This window comes from Sinohyriopsis cumingii, unplaced genomic scaffold, assembly GCF_028554795.1.
Source record: "Sinohyriopsis cumingii isolate HCF-2022 unplaced genomic scaffold, ASM2855479v2 utg002260l, whole genome shotgun sequence".
NCBI lineage: Eukaryota > Metazoa > Mollusca > Bivalvia > Unionida > Unionidae > Sinohyriopsis > Sinohyriopsis cumingii.
This window is the reverse complement of record NW_028316172.1, coordinates 2,385-27,103: the sequence shown is the minus strand read 5'-3', so window position 1 is coordinate 27,103 and position 24,719 is coordinate 2,385. Positions and strand designations below refer to the sequence as shown.

Here is a 24,719-nt window from a genome sequence, read left to right as displayed (position 1 = left end):
TTATATACAAACTTCACTTCACACGCGATGCAATAGCATTCTCTGGGTCTAATGGAAAATTACACGAGCTTTTAAGCAAGGTTTGGCCGTAAACTTAAATTTAGAAAACATCTTAAAATCATCACAAAACACGTTTAGGCATAACTCTGCAACCCTCAATCACGAATTAGAAAAAGTGTGGTGCATAACATAAATGAAATATAAATAACAATATAATTTAGGTAAAGGGATTTCAAAATTGGAGAAAGGGGCTACACAGGGAAAAATCTAAAATGTTCTTTCCCAACTACTCCTTATCTGGCGATACTGAAACTCCAAGTTTGCAGCAAAACGCATTCACAAAATATAACGTTTTACTTCACGTGGAAAAAGTTGACTATTATGTTTTCGGATATATGCGTTCTTTCTTCACCTAAAAAACTGAGTCAACCCACATATTGTCAAATATGTCTTTACCGTGTCTTCGACAACACGCTTCTTAAAAGTTGAGCCGTACCAATTCCAAACTGGATTATCTTTCACGTAGTCACATTTATCTTAGTCAGCATTTGAACTCTATCATGTAAATCACCGATCTTTCTCATTATCCACCTTATCAAGAGAACTTTGTCACATTGGACATGAAATATACCCATCTGCGCGGTAAGTGCGGCTACATCATCATTGTGTTAAGATCACAATTCTGGTCTAATTTTACCAACAACAAGCTCTATAAGTTACATTATTTGCGTGTATGAATATTATGTTGTCTTCGTCATTAAGTTTCTGTGAACATCAAATATTCAGATTCTTTAAAAGTCTGCATCGATTAGTGGATGCACTTTCATTTTACCTGATGACAACTCGTTATCTACGCTATAAATATAGAGGCTCAAACCCCTGTCCTGCAAGACATAATTTCTTAAACAGAGTGTATAGGTAATAGTCAAGGTTTATTCTATTTCTATTAAATTCTATATGCATTGATTTTAAGTGCTCATGTAAACGGAGATAAGACCCGTTCGCGAACATGGACTGATTGCATCAGCAGAGTTGTTTGTGTCGGTGGAAATTACACCAGTTTTCTCTTCAAATACAAAACTTAGGTTTTGAAACAAAACAATTTCCTTGGGATTATTTCTTGCGAATGCGTGGTTTGGCTAGTGTTACATGCTGCTAGAGCACACACATTAATAAATTTATTAACCGGAAAGTCAATAAAGTGGGTGTATTCTGTATATGTTTTAAGTGCCATAGAATGAAAATGACTAGATGTGCGATATGAAATAACGTCATCTTACATTTACCAATATTTAATATTCACAAAAACTCAATAAAACATAAATATCTCAAACATCAATTAATTATGTAGGTACTTCACTCACGGTATAACACATTCTCATTGCTGCGACCTCGGAAACCACCAAGCTACCGAAGTGTCGAATCATAAAATTGTATCCTCGGTGCTTCAGATCTCAGAAGTCGAACTATATGTTCTATATTTGAAATGTATGGATATTTGAATAAACTCACTGAGAACTTGCTCCATTTCATTAGGTACCAATTTTCCCGAATCTTGCGTTTGCTAAATATCATGAATTTAATTTCAGCAAGACCTGTGATCAATATGTTGAAATTATATGATAGCCTTCAAAAGCCATCATCTAAAGTACACTACAGATGTGCTTATGTTTCTTTTCATTCTTTAATTTTATTATGAAAAACCACAAAAATCGATGCCCACAAAAATAAATAAATTCACAATGTCCTAAATCAATCCATGGAAAAACAGTTTAGACTGACTTTACTTGGTTACGCGTCACCAGTGTAATAATGAAAATGAATTTACACTTTTTAATAATTTATTCATTTATTAATTTATTTATTTATTTATTTTACTATTAGTTTTATTTTTTATGTTTTGTTCTTTGTGTTAAAATATATTCTTGCTCTTTTTTTCAAACATGAAATATTTTTTCATATACAGGCTTCCTTTTCGTCAATTTTAGGCCGTGAACCAGTAAATAGCATTTGTAAGTATTTACATATCAGACAGCTGATGGGAGTTTAATGTACAGTGCCTTTTCCTGCACCACCACAGTAATAAAACAAAACTCTGAGACTGAGTTGGAATTTCCAATATAAGCTGATCAGAAATGAGCTTGCGAAAGTAACATCATCATAGATTGGTCGAAAAAAATGTTAAGCAAGTAGAGAGACATATACTGTTTCGGCTTGTTACGTATGTTATGGGTCGATATGGAACTACGTCTATCAAGGGTCTTTGCAAAGCGAAGATGAACCCAGTCGTATTAAACATTTCGCTGAATCGGACCACTTGAACTCACTCTCAAAGTTATTTTGGCATCATAACCAGTTTTACAGCTATTGTATTTGTTTTTGTTATTACACATTTTCTGCGCTAAGAAAGTAAACAGCAAAAGTAATCTTTTTGTCAATTGAATATATTTGCTGATGAGTTCTTCATGATTACGGAGGAGGCTTATGCTATTCTTTCCACAGCTGAATCATGGTTCGTTTATGATTTTAATAATCACATAAGCTATTTAACTTTTCCACGAATAAATGTGGATTTTATCAATTTTGCGTTAAATGATATTTACACGATTCATCACCAGATTCGCCCGAACTATGCATTGCTGGCCGCTATCACAACCAGCAAGTTTTTTCAGAAGCAGATGGATACGTTGTGTGTCATGCCTGGCAACAATTAACATTCTTGTTTCTGCCAACTTGACAAAAGAGTTACGGGATCACGATGTATACTCTCTCTCTCTCTCTCTCTCTCACACACACACACACACACACACACTTCATTTGACCTGCAACGCAATAGGAGTTTCCGTACTCACAGGGAATTCCACTGACACTTAAGCAAGGTTTGGCCTTGAACGTAAAATTTAGTAAACATCATAAATTCACAGTAAAAATCAGGTAAGCAAAACTCTACAAATCCGAATCACGATCATGACAAATGTCAGGTACACAGTATAAATGTAAATAACAGTAAAAGTTAGCGAAGTGCTTTCAGAATCGGAGAATGAGTCTTCATAGGAAATAACGTAAGATTATCATTTCCCATTCATTCATAATCTCGCCTTACCAAGACTCAAGAAACTGGGCACAATATAGCGTTTTATTACACATCATGGCTGAAAACAAATATTGTCATATATGTATTTACCGACGGTCTTCGAAAACACGCTTCCAAAACGTTTAGCCATGCACATTCAAACTTGTGAAAGTTACCGCCCGTGTTGTCTCGTTTATCTTATCCAGCACTCCCCATTTGAACTCTATCCTATAAATTACTGATCTTCTTCAATATCCGCCTTATGAAGAAAACATTGTCTCATTACACGTGAAATCTACTCATCTTCTCGGTAAGTACGGCTTAACTATTACTGCGATAAGAACACAGTTGGAAAGCCGTGCTCTATAAGTGACATCATTTGTACCTATGAATGTCGCGTGGTTTTCATCGCAATGGTCGTTTGAGCAACTAAAGTTCAAATTGTATTGTTTGTGTTGTTTAGTGGGTGCACTTTAACTTTGCTTGATGACAACGTGTTATCTACACTTCTTAAAATGCAAATGAACTCAAACTCCTGTCCTGCAACTCATCTGCCCCTGTTATATTTCTAAAACCGTGTTGTTAGGTAATCAGTCCGGGTTTGTTCTAGTTCTATTACGTATTTAATTATGTTTGCACTGGTTTTAAGAGCCACCCCAACCCACACAAAAAACAAAAAAAACGGAGATACGATCCGTTTCGTGAACATGGTCCCGTTGTGTCAGCATTGCACTGTCTTTTAAAAAATACAACAGCCTTCGTATTAAATATAAAAATATGTTTTTTAACCAAAGACAATTTCTTTTGGATTTATTTCTTGTGAATTTGTGGTCTGCCTAGTATTACATGTTACTATAGCACACACACATACAGATGGGTTTTGCCGTTTCTAACATGAACGACTTTTTCATTTCAGACTTCCTTATCGTCAGTTTTAAGCCGTGATGAGGAAACCAGTATATTGCATTTGTACGTATTTACATATATGAGAGTTATATCTAAAATGCATGCTGTCTATTACTACTATAACAAAAGAGGGAGTGGGGTGGGGATAATATGAGTGAAAAATGCAATGTTTTGTCCTGCACCACCGCAATGATAAAACGATTTAGCTAAGACGTTGACAAACCAGAATTATAAGTTCGCAGCAGTTATTTACTTGAAACCATACTATTTAAAGACGAGTAGAACATGAAGTAGACTGAAAAATTTCCTGTAAATATATCGCCATTAGATTGTATTGGCGCTATGACATCGTTTTCGTATATAGAAGCAATTTTGGAATGTTATCAAGTTAAGTGCCTATTTATTTATTTATTTATTTATGTATTTATGTATTTTACATCATTTGTACTTTGAATTCAATTAATTTGACTCTAATAAAAAAATCCGTAAACGGATAAAAAATGTATGTAGAATATACAATTTACAATATAGGAATGTTTAAATTAGCATCTTAAGCTACAGTAAGGCAAAATCATTTTAAACAACTATAAATAAGTTCAAAATATTAATATTCTTATGAAAAGGTGTTTGATACCAATACATTTTCGTTCTAATTTGATTATGGTTGAGCGGCAAAGTTGGATAGAAATTTAACTTCATTACAAGTTTGTTTTTCGTTTGTAAATAAACGAAATCCTTTAAATATTCATTTCTAATTTATGTTTTAACTTAACTTCTAGTTTGGATATCAGCTATCTTTTCTGATCTGACAACATGTCAAGGTAAGAAACCAATATAGTGGAGGCAATGTACAATAAAGTTTCTCCGCTAGAATATAGATGAAAAACTCCAATGTTATCGGTTGCATTTTTGAGTATTTTTTATTTCCCGCTGTACACGTCGTTATTCAGAATTCTCTCTCTCCATATGAGAACTCGAATGCGTCAGAAAAATATATTTGTTATAATTTTTGCAACATCATTTCTATTCGTCAGATTATAACCCATCGTACGCCAAGTTGCACGAAAAGTGCCTTTTCTTTTGGATACAGTTATTCAGTTCATAAAATGCAATGTACTGAATCCATGCAAAGGCCGTAAATTCCTTTTGAATCAGGTCTGGGGATAACAAAACTTGGAGTCTGATTATGAGGCTGCGCGTCCAATCAGTAATGAGCTTTAAAATTTAGCATCATTTGTGATTGGTCGAAACAAAATCAGAAGCTAGAATAGCAGTGTTACGTCATAAGGGCTTAAACTATGTACATGACAAGGTAAAACCCAACAAGCAATACATTTTCCAAAATATAAATTTATTTCCCTAAAATATAAAATCAAACAAAATAAAAGAATTAAAATGACTTACTGTATGTTATGAATTTCTGTAGTATTTCCTAAATGTGCTATCAATTTCACCGTAATCCAGACAATGTACAAAGGTATACCAAAATAAAGGTTCTACTGTGCTTATGTTCTAGCAGAACTAAAAAAACGTTTTCAATTATCGAAAAGTTTTACTTCATGGTAAATCTAATGAAATTGAATTTTACAAAAGTCCATGAAAATTCCACGTAATCTAACGAAATTATTAAATATCCAAGTCCTTGAATGTTATCACAATAATCCATAAAGGTACTCCTCTCTATCTAGAATAAGTCTTTTGCTCGCTACAGTTTTTACGAACAAATTATAATAAATCAAATTTCCTCTCTGAACTTCACCAGGCTGAAATATAACTGAAGAATGAAAAGTTGCATATTTAATTTCTTTATATAGTCACTATATGCGCATCAAGTCAAAAATTCTGAATCACAATAGAAGATTCCAGATATTTAAATAATTATGTTTTGTGAAACATCTTGAACGATCTGAATTTGACGTGTTGGGTATCGAGCAAATCGGCAACTAGGGTATGCTTGACCTCTCTAGAGCACAGATGATATCCTAGGATCACGTGATGCTTGAAGTGAACTTGACAGTAACATTGATTTATGTTTGAAGAAAGCTGATACATGTAATCTTGTTAGAGAACATGTTAGCAACAGAATCAAAGAATTTAAACAATATGTCACTAACCCAAATGACTTCAGTAAAATCTATACCATAAAATAATACACGATATAGATATCCATAAATGCGGCAGATACTTTTTCGGCTGGTAACACGGACTATGGGTATTTGGGTCGATATAAAGCGAGGTCGATCAAGAGATTTTGAAACCCGAAGATGCACCCAACAGTATCAAATGATTTTGCTAAATCCCGACACTTGCACTCAAGCTCAAAGTGATCTGAAAGTAGTATAGTGGGATACTTTAGCGTCAATGGGAAAATACATTAAGACCCCCTTCGGAAACGTTTAGCATCAATACCTTTTAGCACACCCTGGGAACGTTTAGCGCCAAGGGGATTTGATCATGGGGAATACTGGGACTGTATATCGACGTGGGAAAGTTGGGTTGCTGTATAGGGTAGCGGGTAGCGGGTAAGTTCAGCTAGTTTAGCGGGAAGCAGGTGACCGGTAAGTTCAGCTAGTTCATAAACGATACCAATAAAACAGCGCTTGGCGAGCGTGACGTATAACTTCTTGAAAGATAGAGACATAAATATGAGACACGTATATAGATTGATGAACATCAGTCTATCACGTAAAAAACTATACAATCGATTAATATAATTTTTAGGCAAGAAAGCAAATCTTTCTGAGATATTTGAGTGGCCCTGAAAAGGACTTTTGAGATTCTCCTAATTTCTTCTTTTCCTCCACCAACTTCTTATTTTCTCTCCCACATTCTTCTTCTTCTCTTTCATCTCGTCTTTCTTCTGCTCCTCCTATTGTTTCCTCTTCTCAATCTCCTCTTTCTCTATTTTTTCATTCCAGACTCTCATCCTCATTTTTTCCTCTTCATCCTCCTTCTCCCCCTTTTCCTGTTTCAATAGCTCTCTTAGTCTTTCTTTCGTCTTTCTCAAATTGTTTATTTCCATCTTCATCTCCTCCACCATACCCAGATCGTCTACTGCTTCCTGAGACGTTTTCATTTTGTCGATTGTATTACAAGCCATCTTCTTCGTTGGTTACTCCGTAGAATGGTGCGAATGATGAACGTTTCCCTTGATAAACACGGACGTGGAGATAAACATGCCTTACACTCACTTCACATATTATTTACTATCAACACAGAAGGGAAGGGTAAAACCTAACTATCTACAATTAAAAAAACCAATATCTACTATCCACACAAACGTTCGCGCACGCATACAAACACATTTTTTACTATCCACACAAACACACACTATACTATCAACACAAAAGTACGCGAACGTATACAAACCCAAAAGCTGCTATCCACTTACGGCAAGAAGAAAAACCAAAACATTAATACTATCAACACAGATGGGAGGGAAAACGAAGCCCAGATATGCTATCTACACAAAGGTACGCGCACGCATACGAACACACACTCTACTATACACACACACACTGTATTATCCACACAAACACACATTCTACTATCCACACACATGTACGATCACGCATACAAACCCCAAAATCTGCTATCCACTTACGGAAGAAGAAAAAGCAAACCCCAAATAAAATATCAACACAGAAGGGAGGGAAAACAAACCCCACACTCTACTATCCACACAAACGTATGCGCACAACACACAAGGGATGGAAAATAAACCCCACACTCTACTATCCACACAAACGTATGCGCACAAATGTACGCGCACGCATACAAACACACACTATTTACCCAAACACACATTCTACTATCTAAAAATCACATACTCTAGTATCCACACAAACGTACGCATACACATACAAATCCCAAATTATACTATCCACACCAAAGTACGCGAACGCATAAAAACACACTCTACTATCCACACAAACGCACATTCTACTATTAAGAAAACACACACTCTTGTATCCACAAAAATGAAGTTGGGAGGTCTTGTATCTTCACCATCCCTTTAACATGTTAATTGCCGGATCAAACATAAACATCATTTGATTCATCGTCCACCTCAGTGGATCGTGTGTTGCTACAAAAAGTGGAAATCGGCGTGCAGTCTCTTGCGAGAACGTAAAGGCGATTCCATCGTGTTTGTGGAATGCATTCCTGGCTAAGACGACGGGATCGTGTCTGAGCCCAGTCAAACCCATCTGGTCATCTTCGACGATATGCTAGAAGAAGACCAAGAAGAAATTAAACTGTGGTTTACGAGCAAAGGACACCATCGTAATGACAGTGTCATTTACATCACCAGCAATTCGTTTCAACAACGTAAAGCCCATAGCACCATCACTCTCAATGCTCATTACGTGGTCTTGTTTAAAATCCCTGTAGATAAATCGCAAGTGCAAGTCTTAGCCAAACAGTTAGGAACGCCTTGGCTGACTCATGATTGGTGCCAAGACGGAGGGCCTGTCTTGTACACGTCCCCTTCGTCGACCTAATAAAAAATGTATAAAAACCTCAGACACTTTGGGCCGGTCTCACACTGCGTCAACATGACGACACTTCAGTCTCATCTTCCCGTCAAATTGATTCGTGGCTTGTATGGCATCAGTCGCGACAAAATCCACACATACGTGTTCGTGTCTTAGAACCCAGTCTCCAAAAAGTCTTAAGATGGTTTACGGTGACAGCACGTCAATTACTGCAAGGCATTATTCATATTCCACCTTAAACCTAACGCCTTTTTGAGAGAAACAAAGTAGCCTTGACGCAACTGGCCGATCCTCGCATCAACACTCAAACCCCAAAAAACCAAATCATTTTGAAACCTGGAGGTAGCGGTTCTCTAGGAGGTGTCATCATTCGCTCCCTCTTAAAATAGGATCCCAATGCCCCCAAATTCCTCCCCAAGAAAAAAGCCACTCCCAAGAAAGCCAAACACACCCAGAAGAAGAAAAGAGCAGTGGTGTCTATGCCAGGTCAAACCAATAGAAAAGGAAAAGCCAACAAAGAAAGAAAAAGGAAATCCCCAGAAAAGATCCCAGAAAACAGCATCTTCCTGAAGGAGGCCACGACCTACCGCGACGGTGACTGCGTCTCAGTATCCTCAGGTTCTTCTACTTCTTAGTTGCTAGTGATGCCAGCCAAGCCCAAGTTGACATCCGTTCTTCCTCATTCACCAAAAAACAACGGAATCCCGCGTCTCCAAGAACTTCTCCAGCAGTGTTACACTCTTTCTCTTTCGCTGCAGTGGCAACTGCCCAGAAAGTACATGCCCAAAAAAACAAAGTCAAAGAGAGGTTGGGCATGTTACAGGGTTTATTGGTTTTGTCCATGCAATAACTGTACCGATTTAGTCCGTTGCAAACCCCTCCACGACGTGTGATGCCTGTCATCAAGTTGATACGACATAAAGTGGCGACGCACTCCAGTATAAGATAGGACCCGTGGTAAAGGATGGGGATGAATGTTTTTGTGATCCTGAACTCCAAAAGATGTCCCCTAAAAGAAGTACACACCACTCTCTAGCTAAAAAAGGAAGGAAAAGGAAATAACAGACTACTCGTTTAGCCAAACATTGTGATGTGTGGTCTGTCCTGTCCCAAGCTTCTTCATCCATGCGAGAACAACTCATTCGAACAGCATACAAAGACGTTGTTGATACTAGGTTCGAATGTTGTATAAATGTCGTGAAATGCACGATACATTTGTCACCACATCAGAAAGAATACTTAGCCAAAAGAAGAAAATGTTGGTACAACGATGAGGAATTTTGCCCATGTTGTTAGGACCCTCGTTAAAAGGTGTATTGGGAACAATGCTGGGAGGACTCATGGGAGTAAGAAACAACAAGACTAAGAAGATAAAAAGGACCACTGGAGTCATAAGAATTCAGTTGAGACCATTAAAATCTGACGGAAGGACGAAAACTGTCTCTATTACCTTACAAACGATGGATGGAATGCCATCGTTGGCAAGAATAACGTATCCTGCATTTCCCTCCCAATATTCATGTGACCGAGTTGTCCCAGTTACAATACGAATTGCAACGTTTGATGGATTGCAAAGATTCGTCCGAAACAGAAAAATCGCAAAGGTGCGATCAGCTGTTGCAGCGACTGTAACTCTTTCACCAGACTGCTTTAGACGAAACAGCTCTGCCAACTGTGAAAGATTTTAAGACCCTAATGAAAAGTCCATCATCACCACCACCACCACCACCACCACCACCGTCACCGCCCCAGCGGTCAAGACAGACGCTGTGCCACAAATGCCTGAGGAAGAAGAGTTATGAGAAGTCTTTAAAAAACCGTCAGCAGCTTCCATTCCTATTAAAATTTCAGCGTTCTTGTTGACCCCTTCCCCCACTCCCCAAAGAGAAGAACTTAAAGCTTGGGTTAAAAAGATGATGTCCACTCCTCCTTCGACAGAAGTCAAAAAGAAAGAAGGGAAACCAGAATTGAAAAAAGAAAAGAACACCAAAGCCGTTCCATTACCACCATCACCACTACCATCATTACCCTCATTTTCTTCTCCCGTGGCACATATAACACGTTAAGCCGTTTTCAAACCACCATTTCGCCCAATCCAAAGTAGTATCAGCGAAAAGTGGGTGAATTATTATAAAATGGAGAAGGTGTTAGCCAGCATTTATTACGATCCAGTCTACCCATCTGGTTACGGGGGAGTTCAGAAATTGTATCGTGCTTGCCAAAGCCCGTATGAAATGTCTCCGTTTACCTCAAGTGCAACGATTGTGACAAGAACAAGCCACGAACACTTTATATAAACTAATTTGACAAAAGTTTCCAGACGTCGCATCCAAGTGGAGGGCATCGATCATTAATGGCAAATCGATTTAGAAGAAATCTCTCGTCTGGCCACATACAATCGTGGCTACAAATATTTGTTTTGTGTCATCGACGTCTTTTCCATATTTGCCTGGGTCCTACCATTGACTTCCAGTTCGAACAGTGAGTTAGTGCCAGCCCTCAAACTGCTGTTGAAACAAAGTGGTAGTCACCCTCTTCGATGGAAAACCGACAAAGGCACCAAATGTCTGAACCAAGCTTTCCAAAACGAATTAAAGAAACGTAACATTCATTTTCTCACCACCGATAATCCCGAAACCAAAACCAGCATTGTGAAACGTTTTCAACGTACCTTGAAAGAACGCATGTGGAAATATTGTACGCATCAACACATTCTCAAGTACATCGACATCTTACCGCACTTGGTTCAAGCGCACAACCATTCTTACCATCGGAGCATCAGATGTGCCCCCCCCCCCCCCCAAGAAGTGACTCCCGACAACGAAGTGACTGGTTTTTTATAGCTCCTATTTGGTACGTTTCCGGCGGTGGCTGTCTCCATGTGTAGTGTCGGAAGAAGGAGATTATGTGTGCATTGGCAAAACTAAACGCACTTTTGACAAAGGTTACTTACCCAATAGGACCACCAAATTGTTTCTTGCCACTGGACGAGAACATGACCGTCATTTTACCGTCTGTAAATTGGAAGACATGAACGGAGAAGTGTTAAAAGAAGCATTTCACTTGCCCGAGTTACAATGCGTGACCAAAAAATGAAGACGAAGTGTACGACATCGAAAACTTTTTCGAACGAAGAACCCGTAAAGAGGGAAGACAACGTGTCAAAGAAGTTGATTTGCATTGGGAAGGATATCCTCCCAGTTTTGATTCTTGGATCGACGCTTCGCAAGGCATCGACTATAAAAAAAAGTGACAACCATGCCCTTCAACACAACCTCAACCACTACCACCGCAGTGACATTCCTTCACCGAGTTCTTCTCTGCAAGATCAAAAAAGTAATCCTTGTGGGTGTGGTGTGGAGAACGTGTGAAGAAATGCAAATCGTCGTTTTCTGCCAGATCTTTGTGGCGTATTGTGTCACTGGTGCGGCTATTGCCATTTTGAGTTTACAACAAGGAGACAAACAAATATGGACCATTTTGCTGAGCAGTTTTTTCGATTACCTTTTCCCCAATCCTTCTCTGAAATATTCCTCGAACGGAAACAAAGATAGTCCTGTGCCCAACGTCAGTCACCACTCCAGCAACAACAATCACCAACATAATCCTGTTTTAGACACTTCTCTGACTTCGAGTGACTCATCGGACAGCTGAAGAAATCTGGAATTATGAACATCAACAACCAATTTTAATTAACGTTACCCAGTGACGATTCCATGGAGGTGTTTTCCAACAACACTCTATGCTGTTACACGGCCAAATTATCTTAGGCCATCCAATTGGATTACTAAGTCCACTGAGAAGTGGCTTTGGTGGAAATGATTCACTCGACACTAATCCTAATTATCACTAAAACCAATACACTTTTCACGTCGAAAACCTGAACAATCAAGTGCAACAAGAGTTGATTGCCGAAGATAATTTTTTTACAAAGACAAGACTTCATCACTAGCCAAAGCTAACTTAAGTATATATAAAATGGAAATTCCGGTAGACTATTATTTTAGCGGTCAACATTTGGTGGACACGATTGCCAGTATTTTCAACACTCAGTTTGGCAAAGTCCTGACCAAACTCAACAAACCTGTCACGATTAAGTACCATACGATAACTTGTCGCCTGCTGACGACATTGTCGGATGCCAAACCATTGTCCATTACATTTTGTCCTGATTATGCGCCCCCGATTCCATAGACTTTAACAGCAACGATCGATTTTATAAGTATTTTGAATCCCCTGTAGAACTGAATCGAGGACTAAATTTGATCTTTGTGCACTCCGATGTGGTGGAGTACAATGTGGTAGGACACACTACCGTACCGTTACTACGTTTCATTCCCTTCAAAGTGGATTCTGTTACGACCAATGACCTGGAAGGTGGAAACACCTATCACGTTCACCGAGAATTTGTACATCCTCATATTTGCCCGTCAGTAAGTCGTATTTCGAAACTGTCAACAATTTTCATAAAAAGAGATATGGGACAGAATATTCCATTATCCAAAGGGAATTGCACGGTGAAACTCCATTACGACTCATAAGTCATGCATACTGTGTACCAATGCATCCCTCGACAACGAGGACATGGTTTAGGACATATGTTAAAATCGGCCTTTCGTTCTGTGGCTCCCGTTTTGAAACCGATGGTGACACGAGGATTGCATCCCTTGAAAGATGCTGCGTTGTCACAAGGCAAAGAATTTCTCCAAAATGTTATCATCGATAAACAAAACCCTAAAGAAGCTTTCATGAGAGCTGGCAAAAATGTCTTGCTTCAAACGGGCAAAGACATGTTTGGGCCGACGATTAACGTCTATAAATGCCCTGGACGCTTCCGAGTCAGGCATTCCTGCTTCCCTGACACCACAGTAAGGACAAGGCAGAAAGAGACGACAAAAACACCCTTTAAGAATCCTTTACACTCATGAAGCTAGAAAGATTAAGAAAACAAGAAACCGTCCTAGACTGAGACATCTTTGATTATTAAAAATCACACAGAGAGAAAGAATGAAAAATGATGCACCGAGAGTCTTGTGCCTGTTCCAAGTCGGAACTGGATCTGTTTGCCATGCTATCCATCATGATGACGAAGCAAGAATCCCAATGGGTCCAATTTCATCCTGTCTTCTCTTAGACGGATTCAGCGCCCATCGAATTTGATATCAAAGGACAGCCCAAAGATCACATCGATCCGAATAGCAGTTACTCTTACTTGAAAGTCAAAGTTCAAGATAAGACCGGAGATATAATAGGTGACACTGAGAAAGTAGCTCCCGTCAACAATTTCATACATTCCTTCTTCAGCGGAGTGGATTTGTACTCGAATAACAAACTAGTCAGTAACAGCATGGATACTTCCACTTACCGTATCTACCTGGAAAACGTTTTGATGTATGTACGGAACAGACCCCAAGAACACTCATCTTGGTGCATGTTTGCTGTGGGAACCTGAAGATGCAGAAAAGTTCGAACATAATATCGGATGACAGTGATGGATTTAAAGAGCGACGAAACAAAATGAAAGAAAGACAGATTTTAGAACTAATAGATCGCTTGCATTTGGACATGTAATTGTAAGGAAAGTAATTGCTGAACGGCGTGGATGTCCGCATGAGACTGAATCGAAGCAGTGCCGCTTTCCATCTGATGGCTGATGCTACTGATTACAAAACCAAAATCGAGAGCGCCAAACTTTACGTTCGTCGCGTGGAAATGTTACCTAAAGTGGGAAACGACATCAGTCATACTTTGAACAGAACGACTGCAAAGTATCCGATACGACGAGTAGAAGTGAAAAGGTTGAGCATTTCCAAGAATCATCATTCTATGATCAAAGAGATCATCTGTAACAAGGACAGGTACCCAAACGTTTAATCATTGGTATCATCAAAAATACAACACATCCTTCAACGAAGCCTTCGGAACAAGTCCTTTCAATTCTCAGCACTTCAACGTAAAAAAGATCGAAGTCAGTCATGATGAGAAGACCTTGTGTAACAGGTGTTTCTAACAGTGACTATAAGAAGAAGAATTACTTGAGGTCGTGCTTGTTCCTATACGAAGCAACAGGACAGTTAGGGACCAACACCAGTCACGGTATTACGTACGACGATTATGCAGGAGGTTACGCTTTGTTGGCTTTTGATATCACTCCTGACCATGACAGCGACGAGGGACATTTCTCTACCCCATAAAATCTGGCCAGATACATGTAGAACTTCAGTTTGCAGAAGAGCTGAAACGACAGTGAACGTAATAATGTATGCCGAATTCGATAATACCATAGAAATCAACAGTTTGAGATAAGTCATTCCAGACTATTATGAGCTATGGAAGACGTTCATCATTCGCTTCATCCCTAGCTGAACTCCAAATACTAACTGGAGAACTGACCCTACACAAAAGAATGCAGAAGTTAACCTTAAGATATGCAGCTAGAGTAACTATCCACCCTATCACCCACACCCGTATAGTCATCAATAAATGCAACACGTCATTTAGTAATAAACGAGTATATACCGTCCCTGCAGGAAAACATATACATCAATTGAATAACCAACTACCAATTGACGATTATCAAGCCAAAACAACAATAAACTATGACACAACGCCATGGACTAATATCAAGCCATCAATCAATACAAAAAAACACAGAAATTGGCAATAAAAAAGACCAGGACCTCAAACTTAACGCAATTATCACAACAGAAATTATGATAAAATACCCTAATTCAATTAAAATATACACTGATGGATCCAAAATATCAGAGCCACTCAGAACAGCAGCAGCAGTGGTAATACCTGAACTGAACATTAAAATGGGCAAATGGCTAAATAACCACTGCTCTATTTACACAGCAGAATTCTGGGCCATCCTAGAAGCCCTCAGATGGAGTAAGGACAACCTAATGCAGTCATTATAAATGACTCGCTCGCTGAGCATCATATCATCTAGACTAAATAATAATACTAAATCAAGAGAAAATTTCCTCAGGCAAAAATATTTATCAATTAAAGAAATACATAACAACAAACAATAAATCGAATTCATGTGGATACCATCCCACATTGACATTCAAGGAAACCAGTTACCTGACAAAATGGCAACAAAAAAATGAACCAACTCATATGGCCATTAATTACAGTGTCAGCAAACTACAAAGCATAACGTAAAACTTTATTGATAGCAAATGGCAGGAATGCAGGAACCAAAACACCAAAGGCAGGAACTATACTCCATTCTAAAAGATATTAACAGGAATAAGAAACCACCCAAAATTAACAACACTGGTCCAAACACCATAACACGAATCTATACCGGGACAAAAACTCAATTGGCCAGCAGCTTTGGGCAATACAAAAGACCCCAACCACACAACCCAAACTGCTACCACTGCCGGTTCCAGAAGACCTAATACATATGTTCAAACTTTTCCACAAACTAAAGAAAGAAAGAACCAAACTTAAAATGGAGCAAAATAAGACTGGAACCCCAGAAACATACTCAGAGTTTTTAATGAATAACAACCCCAACATTAATCTCACATATATAAATATAATTAATTTTATTCATAAATTTGAGATACAAAACAAAATATAAAACTAAAATGCCATAAATAAACCACCCGAAATGCAGCGGGTCATCCACCACCAGACTCATCTCCTGGTGTAACTGGGTGGGGAATTCTGGTGCGGGGCTAGCATACGGTTTACCACCATCAAGACCAGCCACACAATGTGGCAAACTTTACTAAAATCTGTCACCTAAGATACCTCTCCTTAGAAAAACTCTAACTCAAAACAGCACAGAGTTTTTTCAAAATTGTGTAGGTCGACAATTTAGACCCGATACACTGAACACCGACCTGTGACCTTCGATCCGCCTTTCCGCCCTCTCCTCCCTTGCCACCGCCGGACATCATAAACAATCAGCGTCCAGTGCACACCCTTAATGCCACTGAAAACTCAGGGCAAAACATATGAGTGTGTGATGGGTCCATTCCCACTCATACACACCTAAATGCAGCTAGGTAGTACCGATTGAATAAACTGAGTGTGTGCTGGGTCTATTTCCACTCACCTTCAAGCCCTCCATTCAGACAGTTAGGACCTCTATTAGGTCCACTGCCTGACGTCTTCAATTAAAAAGTGATCCCTGAGCACATAAATGCCATGGGGAAGTGGCTCCACTTCCTTCCCTTAGGAGCAATTAAATAGCCTACCATGTAGGCATAAATCCGAGGTACATGCTCGGAAGAGCGAAAACCTCTATTATCCAACATAGATAGATATTCGCGCCATTCTACGGAATAACCAAACAAGAAGACAATCGACAAAATGAAGATGTTGCAGGAAGCAGTAGACGATCTGGGTATGGTGGAGGAGATGCCCGTCAAACTAAATGATGATCACTTTTCTTATAGCCCACATCGAGTGAAGATGAAAATAAACAATTTGAGAAAGACGAAAGAAAAACTAAGAGAGTAATTGAAACAGGAAAAGGTGGAGAATGGGGATGAAGAGGAAATCAAGACCATGAGAGCCTGGAATGAAACAATAGAAAAAGAAGAGGAGAATGATAAGAGGAAAAAAGGAGGAGGACAAGAAGGAGAAAGAGGTGAAGAACGAGAAGAAGAATGCAGGAGAGAAAAAAGAAGCTGGTGGATGAAAAGAAGAAATTAGAAGAAACTCAAAGGCCCTTTTATGGCTACTCATATGCCTGGAAAAGATTTGTTTTCTTGCCTACATTTGTTTAGTCGGTTGTATGATTCTTTGTGTGATAGATTGATGTTCGTCAATCTATGTATGTGTCGTATATCTATGTCTCTGTCTGTCAAGATGTTATATGGTATCACGGTACCAATTGTTTCTCCATATACCTCAATGCTAATGTTCTGTGAAATAAGTATACTTTCTGTCCTACTTGGGCATGCATGTCACACACTGCCATATAGAACAATGCTAGATTGTCAATTTGACAATGACATAACCAGGTACTCCATTGCATTTAAGAGAGATAACTCTACTGGAACTAGACAGTGGTTAGAGTTATCTAGTCACAACAAGCACATTTTCAGCCATGTGTACCATATTTAAAAAAAATCATAAAAAATACAAAATATGATCTAGATAGAAATTAACACAAACTCACATGTTGCCAAGAGGCTCAACATTTTTTTTAAGCCAAACAGAAAGTACAACTCTTACATAATGCACCAATCACAGCTAGAGTTGTTCTTTAATTCTGAATACAATGTTCCATACACCTTAAGCTCCGCCCACCTGGACTTGCGCAATTGGTACCGTTATACCTATAGCAAACCTTAATTTTTCCAATAATCTGTGAAATAGTTCGGGACTGTATAAGTAACAAATATACTTAGTCTCACTTGTGAAAAACAATTTGATGAGGTACTAGCCTATGTCTTATATGAATGTGTATAGAAATGTCATTGAGCTGTTTGAACTATTGTTTTCATACTTTTACTTCACCACCAAAATCATCTTTTGAAATAAAATGAATTCTTTCAACTATGAGTTGTATCTTATTCATATCAGCACTTATTGAACTTCACATAGGTGATATGGGATAAATCACATTATGTCATATTATGTAATAACTAGGTCAAAGGTCAATGTACCAAATAGTATGCACCTGTCCTACTTCAAAATGTACAATTCACCTAAAAGAAAGGAATTTATATTTGTTTGGTAGGTGCAGAACTTAACATCAGAGACCGGTGGACATGACCCAGTCTTATTATAAAGTATAAGCTTTGACCACTTTACACTATCTGCAGATACAAGAGGTCACTAACCACGAGTCCTCACACAAAGGTCCACCTACCCATCCTCATTGTAACACAAATAGTAAGCTTTCCTCCTTTGTAATGTGAATAAAATTGTTTCAATAAGCCAATCAGTCACCAGATATAGTAAATCACAGCTTATAAGTGGTTATGTTGGATTGGGGGGTGAAATTAGGGGAATAAAATACAGAAAAATGCCAAATATAAACACTAAGTATAGCACATCAAATGGAGTTAAAAACAGGAGGAATGTGTTTATCTAAAAGGGAGAGGTAGCTTATGATAAAGGAATTAAAGGAGGCAAAATCAGCAATGCGAGAAATGAGAAGTGAAAGTTTGATGACCTTACCTTGGACAAATATATGGGGCAGGGCCCAACAGGTCCAAGGACAGCCCAAAGGCAACTGTGCTATAACATCCCTTACAGGTACCCAAATTTCAAGTGAAGTTGTGTTCATTTCCATCTAATATAAAAGGGTGAATAATTTAGATAATATAGATACATATAAAGTATATTTCTTCTACATAAGAATTTAATAATAATTGGCATAAGATAGAGATAAACTTATCTCAGATCCAAGCAGAACATACCTTATCAGTTTTTAAACTTGTAAACTTTACTGTGAGAAATTATTAAATTGCTTCTACTTACATTTGCATCAAGATTGAGGGCTAATATAATACTTCACAAATCTTCTCTTTATTTTCATAACCAGTCACCGAAAATGTGAGATTTTATTTCCTTGAAATGTTATGACTGGTGTAAGGGAGATAACTGAATGATATACATAAGGTGTGGTAACCTCTAATACAGTATCCATGTAATATAGATGAGTTCATCAACAACCTGTATTAACTTCATTGCAATTAAATTATCTCAAAATACATTACTGATAAAGTGAGAACCTAACATTTAGACTCCTATATTTAGTGGAGACCTCAAGAGTCATGTAATTTTAATTTCTAAGATGACGCAGCTCTTTCATATCACATAGTTCATATTTTCTACAATGCCGGCATGTAGAGTGCAGCCTTCCATAACCATGCAGATATCATCTCATGCCAATTTGGATTCTTGCGATGGGATGCAAAGTTTCAAGAACAGTGTGGATTTGAATGGAATGAATACGCACTGTGTGACTAAAATGGTTATCATTCTGTAATGTTGGACCAAACATGGAAATTCCACAGAAAGAAATAGGATTAATTGAAAGTCAATAGTAGATTATAATTGGGCTTATACAAGTGCCAATGGGAAATGATGACTTAAGGAAACTGTTCTTGTTTGTTGGTATTCACTGCTACTTCAACAAAAGGGAATGCAAGAGAACTGAACTAACTACATGAACAATTTCAAAGCAGGAAAGTGTAAAAAAAAAAGGACAATTAGAGCAGGACGATTCATATCAAAGTGTGAAGGAATACCATATCCTTAATAAATTACCTAAAAATTACTCATGCCAGAACATCCCACATGGTACAAGTGATCTCTCTACAAGTGTACTTAGAGTGTTCTCTATCCTGGTTTATGGCATGCCTTACAAGAACAAGATAGCTGTTTTTGTACACATGATTTTTCATCTTTTGCAGGTAAAATAGCCAATATTTGGCCAAAATCAACTATATTATGTTTCCATAACTTATTTTGTTGCATGCATTCCAATCTAGGAGGTAACAGCACATACATAAAGGCATCAGGTAACACAAGTCTATATCTATCATAGCTATAGTTATCAAAAGTCCCCATCCAAAGCCAACCTGTGCTATTTTCTGAAGATTTCATACATTTTATTCTTAAAGAACTTTCAATATTTGACCAAATCTGTTCAGCACACATTTGTTTTCCTACATCAAACTAGTATAGTTCATAAATGCCGCCCACATGTATGCGTTTCTATGGATACACTGTGAGGCTATTCTTTCCTTTAGGTATCACGGTACCAATTGTTTCTCCATATACCTCAATGCTAATGTTCTGTGAAATAAGTATACTTTCTGTCCTACTTGGGCATGCATGTCACACACTGCCATATAGAACAATGCTAGATTGTCAATTTGACAATGACATGACCAGGTACTCCATTGCATTTAAGAGAGATAACTCTACTGGAACTAGACAGTGGTTAGAGTTATCTAGTCACAACAAGCACATTTTCAGCCATGTGTACCATATTTAAAAAAAATCATAAAAAATACAAAATATGATCTAGATAGAAATTAACACAAACTCACATGTTGCCAAGAGGCTCAACATTTTTTTTAAGCCAAACAGAAAGTACAACTCTTACATAATGCACCAATCACAGCTAGAGTTGTTCTTTAATTCTGAATACAATGTTCCATACACCTTAAGCTCCGCCCACCTGGACTTGCGCAATTGGTACCGTTATACCATATGTCCCACCCCTGCCAAGCGCTGTTTTATTGGTATCGTTTATAAACTAGCTGAACTTACCCGTCACCTGCTTCCGGTTGAACTAGCTGAACTTACCCGCTACCCTATACAACAACTGAACTTTCTCTTGTCGCTATACAGACTCAGTAATCCACATGTTCAATTCCTCTTGACGCTAAACGTTCCTAGGGTGTGCTAAAGCGTCTTGACGCTAATGTTTCTCAAAGGGGGTTTGTATTGTATTTTCCCATTGACGCTATGTATCTCACTATACTGCTTCTGAACCTCATAAACAGTTTTATTGCGATTTTATTGGTTTTCGTTGTTATCTATTTTCCGACTAATCGAAAAAAGGAACACATCAGGAAAACTAATTTTTGTCAGCTGATTATTTTCGTGGATATATCCTTGATGATCAAGAAGGAAGAGATGCTATATTTTCCACAGATAGATAATTGTTTGTTCGTGGTTTTATTAAACCTGTAATCTACGAAACTTTCCCACAAATAAAAGTGAATTATCACTTTATCATTAAATGATATTTATATGCTTCATCGCCAGATTCGTCCCAAAGATGCATTGCTGGTCGCTATCACAAGCCGTCTCCATCCCCCGAAGGAGAGGGCTACGTTAAATGTCATGCCTGGCAACACAATACTTGTTGCAGTGCCAACTTGACAAAGGAGTTACTGGATCATGATGTAGACTCTCTCTCTCTCTCTCTCTCTCACATTGCTATTTATTATCACTCTCTCTCTCATTGCTATTTATTATCAACTAAGTATCAAAATTGAACAAGATACCAAGATTATACATAAAAAATACAGACTGATATCACATCACGTGACACGATAATATATCACAGAAAAATGTACTAGATCATCAAAGCATACTACCGCCTACACAAATGTAATGGAGATGACAAAATGAGAGTGCAAAATATATTTAATTTTATGCACAGTGCAAATGATCAAAGACATGCAAATTTCAAACTTTGAACTAACATTTTTAATGTACTCCTTTATGGCCCTTGAATCGGTGACAATGTATAACATTTAATCTTCTGCTCATTTGCTTGTACAATTCTTACACAGGTACTCAATCTGTACAACATTACATATGATATGTGCGGCCATGTTTCTTACAAGTGCAGGCGGTATCTACAACAAGAAGCATGCTTTTTTGAATGCGAACCCAACACCATCGACTGGACGACTCCCAACAACAAGACATACCGGAACATCCCCATCTGTGCATCGTACTGTGACGCATGGTTTGAGGCCTGTAAACACGACAGAATTTGCTTCGTCAATTGGCTAACTGACTACACCGTTGGAGAAGATGGAATCAAACGGTGTCCCCCAGACAAACCGTGCAAAACATATGCTGAAATTTATGGCAACGGCGCAGGAATATGTAACCTTATGTGGGGCAGTACTTATCGCTACGAGACTTCCAGTAATTGCATGGTGATGGATTTTGATCCTGAAGGACCAAATCCAAATGATCAAGTTGTTGCACCTACAATAATCGGATAATTATTTTTGTTTGCATTTTGTGATAACTTCGGGGACTTGGAAAATGTCTAAGGATAAAACAAGATATGTTATGGATCACCTTTTGTACTATAATTTTAAAAACGAAATACTGAAATTCAGTACAGAAAAATTAATAAAAATGGAATCGCAACTTGACGATAACATTTGTCGGTTTGCTTATAGCTTTATCTCTGTCGCGCCGTGCAAAACACTATAATCCTAATGCAATACCTAAACTAACTAGACTATACCATTTTTTTTTAAAAGTACCCACCTATTGCAGGAACATATTCTGTAGTGTTCCTGGTTTTTACAGTCAAAATCGCAATATCAAGCAGACGTTACGGTCATGTGTTAATAATGACTAATACACATTACTCCAGAATCTTCAACTATTTTACGTATTCGATAGGTGTGCACTGTCCTGTTGATATAGTATTAAATTCAAAGTCGAAAGCGGCTATTTGTGTAAATGTATGAAAGATCTCATGTTAGTTTCCATCAAGAAGCAGAGTTTTGTTGCAGCACCGCCTAAACCGAAATTGTATGTCTAGAAATTAGAATAAAAATCAAGATGAAATCCCCGCTGTTTTATGACAATATACGGTCGCGAAGAGATCATCGCCTTTTTATGACCATGTCGAGGTTGCGAAGCTGTCTAGAGCTGCTTCGCGACCGAGAATGACAGAAAATAATTATGCCAATCCTTATCTTTTTCACAACCTTTGACAAATGTTTGTGTTTTGAGTCGACCATATTTGTTATGCTTTCCTCCTCAGTATTTTGGCGATAACATACGATGCTACGCAATACCAGTTTCCTTTCTCGGCTGAGCATCTCGCGATTCCATCAATTAACTCTCGAAGAAAGCGACATATGTATAGATAAAGAAAAGGGATATTCAGAAAAGCACTTTTTAATATTTTTTAAGATAGAATGTCCTTTACACATAAACGGCGCTATATCCTTAATCCCGAAAGGATTACACTTTTCACATTCATACGTGATCTTTGATTTTCCTTTGAACAGTTCAGATAAATATCAATGGTGCAGAATAGATTGATACATAGACAAGTAAAAATTCATCTAAAATAAAATGAAGCGTGCCATGTATTATCCACGTATCAAATAATGATTGACAGCAACTAGTATTGGCGGTTACATTGTATTTTAATCTCGATTCCATCCGAATGTATTTAGTTACAAGGAGACTATATCAGTGATACATGTATACAGTATTTCAAATTCTGCTTTTTCAGATAAGCTTAAGGTTTCTAAGAAAATGGAACAATATATTCTGCATGAATTGGACAATTAATGTTCGTTTATTTTACAGTTCATAAATCAGTAACGGCTGCTTATATTCAATGGTTGAATATATGTTACATACTATCTGAGTTTAGAATATTATAGATAAAGACTTATCTATAATTTGATTTAAATATACCATTGGAATGACACACATCAAGGTCAAGTTAAAATATGTATAAATAGGGACTTGATAAACAAATAACCCATTTCTGTTTTAAGAACAGTCTGCGGAATCCTTGACAGTTATATTGTGATTCCAGAGGAATTATTTATTTAAATTATTCATTGACATTACTAAGTGCTAATTGACCTTGGATTAGCACATTATCTGTGAATGATTGTGAATTCATTAAAAGAGATTTTGGATTGCATCATTGTGGCACATCAGGACATTCAAGAATATTGGAATTCATTCGGAACATTCTATCCTTTGGACGTATGATATGACATTTTAGGATCAGTTTGGGTTTAATACAGAAATAATTTTGAGTGTCTCCCGAATCTTCACTATGTTTTGAAGATAAACTAATTGTTTGTTCATTTTACTTACATTGTTAGTCTCAATTCTTTCTGTTATTTGTTTTAAAATCCAAAGTCGTAACAAGTCCATGATTCATTAAGTAACACAAGTATAAATGTATGTATATATATATATATATATATATATATATATATATATATATATATATATATATATATATATATATATATATATATATGTATATGCATATATATATATATATATATATATATATATATATATATATATATATATATATATATACATATATATATATATATATATATATATATATATATATATATATATATATATATATATATATATATATATACACATATACATATATATTAAGATCAAAGGCAACGATACGCATTTTGAAATACAAAATTAAATCATTGTCACGTTTTAAGGTTTTAGTTCATTGTTAAATCAATCATTAAATGAGAAAATTATCAAAGTTATCAAAGAAAATTTAAGAGGAACTTATATATACCTCAAAGAGTCTGTTATGACTATAAATCTCAATCTATCCCACGTGACAGATTTAACACTCAATCTAATATTTCACAATACCTATTCAGGTGACCTACCTCATCGAGTGGGAAACAACTTAATTATTTAAAATCTCACCTGGCCACACCAACCGATGAGAACTTACCCCAAAGTTG

At 37.3% G+C, this 24,719-nt stretch overlaps 1 protein-coding gene across 3 annotated transcripts; it reads left to right on the top strand.

Annotated features, from left to right (window-relative positions):
• Positions 1 to 509: 509 nt before the first annotated feature.
• LOC149770842 (riboflavin-binding protein-like) lies at positions 510 to 22,373 on the top strand. 3 transcript variants are annotated; one of them, XM_089949033.1, is made up of 5 exons: positions 510 to 642; positions 3,990 to 4,042; positions 4,759 to 4,800; positions 21,241 to 21,380; positions 21,774 to 22,373. In XM_089949033.1, the coding sequence occupies exons 2-5, from the start codon at positions 4,018 to 4,020 to the stop codon at positions 22,215 to 22,217; spliced, it is 651 nt and encodes a 216-aa protein (XP_089805159.1). In that variant the 5' UTR covers positions 510 to 642; positions 3,990 to 4,017; the 3' UTR covers positions 22,218 to 22,373. The 3 variants fall into 3 exon arrangements, with proteins under 3 accessions (XP_089805159.1, XP_089805161.1, XP_089805158.1); XM_089949035.1 differs by lacking the exon at positions 510 to 642 and adding an exon at positions 1,974 to 2,012; XM_089949032.1 differs by lacking the exon at positions 510 to 642 and adding an exon at positions 3,317 to 3,383.
• Positions 22,374 to 24,719: the final 2,346 nt, after the last annotated feature.